Raw genomic sequence first — 11,253 nt, 5'->3', positions numbered from 1 at the left:
CCTCACATGACTGGATTGGTTTAATGGAACTCATACTTTCAGGTACAATCATGTTAGATCAGTGATTGGGCATTTATCAAGGAAGGAAGGAAGGACTCAAGCAAGGGTGTATTTCTTACATATTGGAACATCGTCCCAGTTCAGCCTACCTAATGACAAATCACCTCAAGCTGTGTTCGGTATAGAGGACACCCGTGTCTACAGAAAGGTGGAAAACGAAACATCACATTTCTTGCGATGAAAATAAAGTGGTGGCTCTGTATTTTATGGAGAGTATTTTCACTTAGTATTGCAATATCTACATCGGGTATTTATGGGTCTCCGTCTGTTTCACGTCCAGTTGGCAGGAGAAAAATCCTCAAACTGGGCACATCACAAGGCGTTGGTGACTTGCTTACAGCCCACCTATCATCCACAGCAAACAGAAAATCAAGCCCGAGGATACTCTCTCACAGTATCTCATTCAGAACACCCCAACTCACACCAGCGCCTGTAAGGATATATTCCTCTCCACCACCCGAGATCCAGCGCCCTACGCTTCTCGATAGGACTGTACCAAAGTCTCAACCTGATTTTGCTACGCTCCCGGACGTTTCGGTTACGTGTTCCAGTGGTGACTTCGTGGTCCGGGTCAAACGGAATTTTTATGGTTTTGAGGCCGACACAGATGAGTTGACGCTGGGAAGCACCTGCAAGAGTAACGGTGTTCTCATGCCTTATGGTGACTTGCTCTTCTCGTATCCATTGATGGAGTGTGATGGCAAACGGCAGGTAAGATTGTTGAAGGTGATTAAACTGATAGTCTTGTTGGAGTTAACGTTCTTGCTTGTATGAAATTATAACATTTTAATCTCATCACTGACAGATGCCACCGGGTTATCTCATCTATACATTTGTGCTCCATTACACGCCTCTGACCTGGTTCCCACGCAGAGCGCATCGCTTTAACGTGCAGGTCGAGTGTCGGTTTCAAAGGTTAGTCGCCTCATAATTTAATGATGCGGCTATATCTACAATATCACTATAAACCGATAAACCATATCCTTCTGCACAGGTATCATCATGTTTATCAGCTGGTGGTGCGCCCTACGTGGGAAACACACACCGTGCTTAAAAAGCTAAAGGGGCGCGTTAACTTCCGAATCCAGCTGATGGACGGTGAGGATAATGTTGTGGTTGGTTATGAGTGGATCAAGATTGAATTGATTTTTATAATCACTTTTAATGCAAACCAGTTGTGACATGTTTTTACATATTCAGCAATATGTCTTTTGTTTCATGTCTTTTAGATGCATGGGCCATGCCAGCCAAGTCCCAGGTGTACATGCTGGGACAGACCATTAATTTCCAGGTTTCTGCACTTAATCTATCCCATGGAGGAAAGCTTTTCATCAACCACTGCTATGCCACAACATCTAAAGACTCCAAGACATCCCTCAAGTTCACTGTCATTGACAACTTTGGGTATGTACGCATGGAGAACAGAGATTCCTTTGGGTTGCACCTGATAAGGACTTGGTTAGGAGGAATATAAACCTACACATTACACTGACCTGAGTGTAAACTCATTGTTCTCTGATCCACAGCTGCATGCTGGAGAGCCAGAAGAACCCTGGTGGCTCTCAGTTTGTCTCCCCCAGGACTGATGACACCCTCCGGTTCTTCCTCAGTGCCTTCCAGTTCACCTCTGACCCAGACACACCGGTGAGTATGGGAGACTTGTACCCTATCATTGAATCTCAATCACTCTGGACATTTATGTTGCATGTATGCATATTAACAGGGCTGTTCATTGTAAATAAGCAAACTAATTGTGGCCTTTGAGCAATAAAATAATTGACATTAATTTTTCAATTTCCTTTATCAGAGTTAATCTTTTCATCTCCTCTAGGTCTTCCTTCACTGTAAACTGCATGTGACATCAGAGGAAACCGGCCCCATACACAAGTCTTGCACCTACCAAGAGAACAGGTATGCTGGTAGGAGTAAGATGTTGCACTGTGGGAAATGTAGTCTGCTCTTGAATTTACTTCCTCCTTGCACTCAAGACCTTTACACCCCTAACACTTGCCTTTTTGTACTGACTTTGCTGATGGCGGCTTTGAGAAGTTTTACACACTATGTCTGAGATGTGGTTGTTGTTGTTCCAAGCAATCTTAAGTTGAATATCATAACTGCAAGTCACTCTGGATCAGAGCGTTTGCTAAATTACAAATATAAGTAGTCTCTTTGATTCCCCTTCTGTAGGTGGAAAGCTGTCATGGGAGAGGATTCCATCTGTGACTGCTGTGACTCCAAATGTGTGACACCGAAACCCAGAAGATCCATGGTGAAGGGTAAGTGACTCAACCTAACCCATAATCACTGGTTTGGGTATACAGCACTGACATCTCCCTTGTGCTCAAATAGGCCATGGTGATGAGGCCTCCAGTATTGATGACACTTCTAACCTGTTGATTTCCATATCCTGTAGGGTTTGCCAGCAGCGGGCCTCTACTGCTCTTAGATCAGCCATCCGCACCAAAGGGTGGTTTCCCACCAGTCAGTCCCTCACTAGTTGAAGACACTGTCTGGTTTGAGACCAAAATGGATGAGTTTGACAACCCAGATCTACTGGAAACCATTGACGTGGAGAAGTATCGTGATAAGGAAGAGGGTTATACTCGTTCCAAGGAGGATGAATCAGTGCCGTTGGAGGGTGAGGAGTCAGTGGTTCAGACTGTGTTTAGAAAGGGGGAGATATTTGAGGGCACACAGGGGTCAGGTGTGAGGGATTCACAGTTGATAAGGGGAGAGGGGTCAGGGTTTAGAGCTGAGGGGACAGGGTTGCGACTAGAGTTTCCATGGGAGAGGGCAGAGTTGAGAGAGAGGAATCCATGGGAGAGTAAGGGATCAGTGTTGACCGAGGAGGGCTCCATTGAAAGGCAATGGATGCATCCACAGGAGGAGTCCTCCCTGGGATCAGAGATGGGGGGAAAGTCTGTATCACAGGAAGAGGTGGTTTCACAGTCCATGAAGGAATGGGGATTTGGGGTGGGTGAGGTGCAACCACTTGTGATTCCTGAGGATGAGGGGAAGGAAGGAAGAGTGGAGTCTGGGGAAACAGATGAGGATGACAAGACGTTTCCACTCTTCTCTGAGACTGGTGAGGAGATCATTAGTGATTTTGACGGGCTGGTAGAGTCCGGGACTGACGGTGGGAAAGACTTGCCCAGGGTTTGGCATTTCAAGTGGTGATGGGGTCAGTGACTGAGACCATACAGTGGTTCATTCTAATCTTAACCATAGACTTCTACTACGGTACACCACTGATACAGTTGAAATAAATAATGCAACTCTTAATTTCTTCATCACCAGATGGAATGGGAAGTCTTTCTACAAGATTTGTTTTACTTTGACTTAAACATTTGAGGAAGTAAACTTTTCAGACAAAATTACAAATCCTTTCCTTGTCTTTATCTCAAAGCAGGAAATGCACATAACGGTAGGTGAAGAATACTGATAATGACATCAATAGGCCCACTGTTTTCCCAGTCAGACATTACATTAATACATTTGCCCCACAATGTTTGTACATACTACATGATTTTTCTGAGCATGCTAACTAGGGTCATTGTAAAATGTGAACATGGGATAACAAACCAACCACTGCTGTCCAAGCAGTATCCACAATATCTCCGCTAAGTGTGTCTTAAGTGCTATAAAGGAAGTTAATGTTTGTTTCCCTGTCGCACTGACTGAGAATCTTTGGTTGAAAATGTTCCAGATCACACCGACTGCATTGCCTCACCTTGATTGAGCTAATAAACTGACTGGTACAGAAAGCTATGGGTGATCTTTTTTACATTCCATTAACATGACATGGAGACTGTATTACTCACTTTCAGACTATTACTGTATGCTCAGTATATCATGACCTATCTAGTGTAAATCTAGTCATCCACTAAGCAGATAATTTATGAGTTTAACATGATTTTGATACTTTATATTTGTGATAACTTTTTTTGTGACTTAGCATGATCTCAATGCCACTGTTACTACTCTACCAGCAGTTCCAGTACAACCACCATTACAATCCTCATTATAGTTAGTGAAACTTGGCATTTTTCATTGTTTCAACAGCATCCATTGCATCATTGTCTGATAAATAAACAAAACAACAAATATTGGCGGTATCTCAGAACTTAAGTACCACCCAAATGTACATGGTAAACTATAAAGTAATATGGCAGTAACTTCTTGGGAAAGTACTCTGGGCAGCATTGCCAACAGTCTCAAAAATCAGACTCATTCATCTATATATATATATATATATATATATTCTTACATTTATTTTCCACTGGCCCACATGTTTTTCTCAGTGCTGATATTAATAGTACAAACAACAGCAGTACAAATGTCACTATAGGAACAAGAATTGTCCATATTTTTCTGTTGGCTTCAGAAACTCTTTCCACTTTTTCCACTGACCTCTCATTTCCTGGGAAGAAAATGTTTGAACATTGCGATTATACTCTACGTCTAAACAACTGACCTCTATATTTCTCTCTCTCAACATTTGTGCAGTAGAGAGGCAATGTCAAGGGTTTTTCAAATCCAGGATATTGTCTATTTACCTCTGAAGTGTGATCGCTCTTCTGATCTCCTGTCTCAGGTCCTTGTTCTTCAGGACGAAAGTGAAGGTCTTGTTGACAGGTCCCTGTAGGGTCAGTGTACTGAAGACAGAGTATAGTCCATGTGTGTCCTCTAAAAGATGTATGACTGTTTTATTAGTGACATCATCACCGCTGTCATCCAGCCACTGCACCAAGGGTCGGGGATACCCTCCCTGTGAGGTCAAGACTAGCTCCACATTGCTTGGAGATGCTGTGAAGTCCAGGTGTATGCTGAAATAGAGGTCATGGATACACTTTATATTCTTTCATGCAATTAAACTATCTCAGTAAGCATTTTACATCCCAAGAAACCCAAATTGGTGTGATAAAGAACAGTGCTTTTCTAGGACATCAGTCATTTTCAGTCCACAAAGCGGAGAATGTTTAATACTCTATCACACCTGCTAATTTCAGGGGAATGGTCTTCTGACTGCCCAGCACTGTGCTCACAGAGCAGGTATAGTCCCCTTTGTCCCCCAGGTTGGTATGGTCCAGCATGAGAGAGGCATTACCCCTCTTCATCTCTGAGTGGTACAGGCTTGTTCTGTTGGCATAATGTCTGCTCTGTCTGTCCAGTTGGTCCTGACCGTAGTAGAAGCTGTGGATCACCTCCAGCCCTCTCTCCCATGTGATCACACTGCTGGCCAGGTCCCAGACCTTTCCCACAGGAAAAGTGCAGTCTAGTACCACATGCTGCCCCACGATGGAAAGCTGGGGTTCACTGGGAACCTTGATCTCAAATTCAACTATAGACAGACAGGGACACAGACAGTCTCACTACCCCATCTAAGATATCATGATTACAGTGACACTTTTGATCAGATACACATTACTCCTTACATTTAAGTAGTTACCATTGGCAGTAAAAGAAGAGTACCATAGAAATGTGTATACCAGAATAAGATCCCTTGAAGAACAGGATTGAAACAAAACATAATTGAGTGACCCAGGATTTCCAACTCATGACAGAGTTTACTGTATTCAATCGGTATTTGTCAAATTCAAGTAAGTCCTTCAATGAATTAGCTGCAGTCCAGGCACTGGTGTCATGCAATGTATTTTGAAAATGAAAGAACCACTAATCTTTCATTCTGACACTGGCTCCATGACACTCAGGTACATAGCAGGCAGTAGTTTATTGCATGACTTGTCTATTAAGTTATCATTGTAAATCCAGATCCAGACCCATTCTGATTTGAACGTATAAAGGAATTTAGTTTTTAGCCCCCAACAAAGATCCACATGAATCCATTCCAATCCCTTATTTCTCAAGGAAGACCTTCTGTAGATGCTCATGTCTGAGCATGTTTCCTTTTTACGGCCTCTGATAGGAGAGTTTCGTAACAATAAACCTCTGGACTTGTTGCTCAACAGAGCGCTTTGGCCCACTAAATCAGGGATGGTCAATCGTTGGCCACACCCCTTTCGTAGGCCCACGGACCAATAAAAAATACATCATAGTATATACACTACCATGAAAATGTTTGCGGTCACTTAGAAATGTCCTTGTTTTTTAAAGAAATTTTTAAAAAATGTGTCCATTAAAATAACATCAAATTCATCAGAAATACAGTGTAGACATTTTTTATGTTATAAATGACTATTGTAGCTGGAAACAGCAGATTTTTTTATGGAATATCTACATTGGTGTATCTCATTATCAGCAACCATCACTCCTGTGTTTCAATGGCATGTTGTGTTAGCTAATCCAAGTTTATAATTTTAAAAGGCTAATTGATCATTAGAAAACCCTTTTGCAATTATGTTACCACAGCTGAAAACTGTTCTGATTAAAGAAGCGATAAAATGGGCCTTCTTTAGACTAGTTGAGTATCTGGAGCTTCAGCATTTGTGGGTTCGATTACAGGGTCAAAATGGCCAGAAACAAAGAACTTTCTTCTGAAAGTCGTCAGTCTATTCAAATAAACTCGGCAAAAAAAAGAAATGTCCCTTTTTCGCATGCTTGTTCAATGAACCATAAACAATTAATGAACATGCACCTGTGGGCCGGTCGTTAAGACACTAACAGCTTGCAGACAGTTGGCAATTAAGGTCACAGTTGTGAAATCTTAGGACACTAAAGAGGCCTTTCTACTGACTCTGAAAGACACAAAAAGAAAGATGCCCAGGGTCCCTGCTCATCTGTGTGAATGTGCCTTAGGCATACTGCAAGGAGGCATGAGGACTGCAGTTGTGGCCTGGGCAATAAATTACTATGTCCGTATTGTGAGACGCCTAAGACAGCGCTACAGGGAGACAGGACGGACAGCTGATCATCCTCGCAGTGGCAGACCACGTGTAACAACACCTGCACAGGATCGGTACACCCGAACATCACACCAGCGAGACAGGTACAGGATGGCAACAACTACCCGAGCTACACCAGGAACGTACAATCCCTCCATCAGTGCTCAGACCGTCATCGATAGGCTGTGAGAGGACTGAGGGCTTGTAGGCCTGTTGTAAGGCAGGTCCTCACCAGACATCACCGGCAACAACGTCGCCTATGGGCACAAACCCACCGTCGCTGGACCAGACAGGACTGGCAAAAAGTGCTCTTCACTGACGAGTCGCGGTTTTGTCTCACCAGGGGTGATGGTCGGATTCACGTTTATTGTCGAAGGAAGGAGCGTTGCACCAAGGCTTGTACTCTGGAGCGAGATCGATTTGGAGGTGGAGGGTCCGTCATGGTCTGGGGCGGTGTGTCACAGCATCATCGTACTGAGCTTGTCATTGCAGGTAATCTCAACGCTGTGCGTTACAGGAAACATCCTCCTCCCTCATGTGCTACCCTTCCTGCAGGCTCATCCTGACATGAGCCTCCAGCATGACAATGCCACCAGTCATACTCCTCGTTCTGTGCGTGATTTCCTGCAAGACATGAATGTCAGTGTTCTGCCATGGCCAGCGAGGAGCCCGGACCTCAATCACATTTAGCATGTCTGGGACCTGTTGGATCGGACGGTGAGGGCTAGGGCCATTCCCCCCAGAAATGCCCGGGAACTTGCTTTGATGGAAGAGTGGGGTAACATCTCACAGCAAGAACTGAAGAACTGGGAAATCTGGTGCAGTCCATGAGGAAGAGGTGCACTGCAGTACTTAATGCAGCTGGTGGCCACACCAGATACTGACTGTTACTGTTATGTCTCAGTTGTTGAATCTTGTTATGTTTATACAAATATTTACACATTTTAGGTTTGCTGAAAATAAACGCAGTTGACAGTGAGAGGACGGTTTTTTTTCTTCCTGAGTTTAGTACCCATAAAACACCAGTCTCATCAGTGAAGAGGCGACTCCGGGATGCTGGCCTTCTAGGCAAAGTTCCTCTGTCCAGTGTCTGTGTTCTTTTGCCCATCTTAATCTTTTCTTTTTATTGGCCAGTCTGAGATATGGCTTTTTCTTTGCAACTCTGCCTAGAAGGCCAGCATCCCGGAGTCGCCTCTTCACTGTTGATGTTGAGACTGGTGTTTGCTAAAGTTAAGATATCGTTGTCACCGGCAAACTTCAGTCAGTCAGGGAAGCTGCAGTCTAGGAAGCTGCAGTCTAGGAAGCTGCAGTCTATCTCCACCATGGATGGCAAGCTTGGACAGACTGGGAACAGAGATCTGAAACCAGTGGAGCCTGCTGAGGGGAGGATGGCTCATAATGGCTGGAAACCATGTGTTTGATACCATTCCACTAATTCCGCTCCAGGCATTACCACAAGCTCGTCCTCCCCAATTAAGATATCACCAACCTCCTGCAGTAAACGTATCTACAGACACAGGAACACAAACAGTTTTACTAACCACTCTGGATAGTGGTAAATTCAGCACACACTTAATGTTTGAGAAAGACTGTGCGTTTTAACTGGTAAACAACGTATTATTTAAACAGTAATATGGTAAATCATTGGTACTACTGATGTGTTATCTCATAACAAAATAACATAATGCTGTATATCTCAAATTCAACTACAGCGACAGGGACACAGACAGTCTTACATCAGTGTAGTTAGGTCCCATTGATAGTAAAACCAGGAGTACCATAGAAGTGAGTCTTACCAGAGAAGGAAGTCTTAAATCAGTGGTTCCCAAACTGGTTTGCAGGAGGATATTTTTTGTGCATTTTTACAATGTCATTAATATATAGTATTATAATTTTTTTGGTCTCTAGAACCCATACTCAAATCTACATTCAGTAATGTTTTGAGGGTTTTATTAATACCTTTTCTATACTTATTCTATGGTCTGGGTATGTTTTTTCACCACTCAACCATTTATGCTGGGTCACGACTCAACAGACACTTAAATTGGTGGGTCACGAAGCAAAACATTTGTGAACCACTGTCTTAAATAACTGGAGAGAAACAAAACATCCTTTGAGTGATTCATGATGTCCAGGTCATGACAGAGTTGACTTTATTCAACCAGCAATGCTACACAATAAAATAAGTCCTTCAGTGAATCAGAAGCAGTCAAGGCACTGGTATTTTACAGTTTATGCTGAGGAATGAATGACCTACTGATACTCCATGCACTTACTGCAACTCTTTGTCACTGACTCCGCCTAGCCCGGGCTTCCCTCTCGATGAGGTGAAAGCCTGTGACAGAAGCTAGAGTCCGCCAAATGACACACAACGTCAGTGACACAAGGACATTGCCAAATAATCTTTGACGTTATTCTAGGATCTTCTATGACCTGCTTATTCATTTGTCATTGTAAATCAAGATACACCCCAATTCATATCAAGGCATTTCGTTTTAAGCCCCAACAGAGATCCATCCACTCACATAAATTAAATCCCTTATTCCCCATGGATTCTCTCAGACATGCCCTCTAATAAGAGTTTATATAGCAGCTCAGCAACAATAATACAATAAACATCTGGTTTAAAAATAAACCTCGACAAAGGTAACAGATTATTTTGTTACCCCTGTCAAGGTTTGACACATTACCCAGGAGACAGACAAATCAAACATTCAAACGTAAACAATATATTATGTCAAATCTAAATAATAACAATATTAAAATATGCATTACATATACAGTCAATCTATTCAATAATTTGTCTAAATTATAACTGTCAACAGACTGTCAAAAGATGTGTCTAAGATGGACACTGGAAAACCAGACGTGTGTGAATGTGAAGTTTCAACATCCTGATAAGACAGAAAAGGTACAAACCTGGGGGAAACCCGAGAGCAGGAAGTGTGTGTGTGTGTCTCTCACATAAATGGATCTAACTGACTGATAAAATATTGACAGAACTTTTCTCAAAATGTTTCAGAAAAAGGGTAGAAATAATGATATGGCTGAATTCATTCATTGTGAATAAATCAATTTATTCGGTTATATTGAAATAAGTGAAACTATACTTAATCATTTTTCATAATCTTTTATCATTGAAATCACTTTGAATAATATTTAGTACTTCCAAAGCAGATTTCATTCAGTTGAGGAATATCCCAATTTCTGGACAATTTAGCAACATAAATGCAATGTATAATATAGCTCCTATCTGGTTGAAAGGAAGTGTATCTAAATCTGAGGGACAAGTAATTAAAAACAAGACAAATACCTATTTGTTCAAATACTCCTAGTGAAAGACTGAGATTTGATTTATACAAAGGATGAGCTTCCAGTACAAATCTATGAACATTCATATCAACAACAGAGAAACAAAATATGAACATGTAAATTGGGATTCTCAGCATGAATATGATTCTCATCCTCAGAACAAATGACATCATCCAGTTCTGATGACATCATTTTAGTTGCTAGGGAGATAAGAAAATATGATGACATCAGATGACTTCATAAAATATTGACATTATTGAAACGTAGAACAAAAGAAAAAAAACATTTATTTTTTTTCTCCCAAAATGCAATGGAAGATGTTTACAGGAAATGATATTAGGTAAATAATGTTTATTGCAAAAACATGAAGGATGAAATGGGAACTTAACACAATTTAATAGTGCATGATCTTATAATGATATGAATATATAAAAATACAACATTCTGGTATATAATCCAGACAAGTGGATTATAAAACTTTTCATTGTTTTGTGTACCAAACGGCAGTAGCTGTAACATTCCATAGTTGACACTAGAGGGCAACCTAGCCTTGTACCTAGACCAGAATGCTGTCCATGGCTGTCTATTGTTAATCAGACCAGTAAGAAGTCCTTCTGGCAAAGAAAAATACTCTAAAATAGAAAAAATAGTATTAGAGAAATTAAAGACCAACACCATTTTCATATAAACTCAAAGGATTGTTTTTGTTGTTGTTGACAGGGCAACATTTAGCTATGTCCTGTTGCCTTGCCTTCAGAAGGCTCTGTAGTTCTCATCCACTCACCCCTTGATCCATCTCTCTCCCTCTTGTGATTGACATATGGTGTTTGACACATTGGGTCTTCTCAATTTACAGGTAAAAGTCAGTCTGTCTTTGTGAATGATTAGTCCTTGCCAAGTGGCAGTGTTGCTCATGTGGATGATGATGATGGTGACACTTCAACACTAACTGCTGTCCCGTTTGGAGCCTCTGGAGCACCTTTGACAGGAGAGAAAGATAAGTCAGATCAGATCAACATGAATGGATAATAGCTGTAAC

The 11,253-nt window shown here is 41.7% G+C and overlaps 2 protein-coding genes across 7 annotated transcripts in view; one reads left to right on the top strand and one right to left on the bottom strand.

The window, feature by feature from the left end:
* The first annotated feature begins 62 nt into the window (after nt 1–62).
* Nucleotides 63–3,825, top strand: LOC110497994. Its single transcript, XM_021574519.2, has 8 exons — nt 63–771; nt 866–975; nt 1,055–1,158; nt 1,290–1,464; nt 1,587–1,704; nt 1,892–1,971; nt 2,248–2,336; nt 2,474–3,825. Exons 1-8 carry the CDS (start codon nt 238–240, stop codon nt 3,235–3,237), a joined length of 1,974 nt encoding a protein of 657 aa, XP_021430194.1. The 5' UTR covers nt 63–237; the 3' UTR covers nt 3,238–3,825.
* Nucleotides 3,826–9,014: 5,189 nt separating this feature from the next.
* LOC110497991 (uncharacterized protein KIAA1522 homolog) overlaps nt 9,015–11,253 on the bottom strand; it is a 46,608-nt gene continuing 44,369 nt past the window's right edge. For all 6 annotated transcript variants that reach the window (XM_021574507.2, XM_021574509.2, XM_021574508.2 and 3 more), the window contains one exon: nt 9,015–11,193. In XM_021574507.2, the coding sequence (XP_021430182.2) occupies nt 11,126–11,193 (68 nt within the window). In that variant the 3' untranslated portion in view covers nt 9,015–11,125. The remainder of the gene's footprint in view (nt 11,194–11,253) is intronic.

This window comes from Oncorhynchus mykiss, chromosome 19 (genome assembly GCF_013265735.2).
Source record: "Oncorhynchus mykiss isolate Arlee chromosome 19, USDA_OmykA_1.1, whole genome shotgun sequence".
NCBI classification, from domain to species: domain Eukaryota; kingdom Metazoa; phylum Chordata; class Actinopteri; order Salmoniformes; family Salmonidae; genus Oncorhynchus; species Oncorhynchus mykiss.
This window is presented reverse-complemented; position numbering and strand designations above follow the sequence as displayed.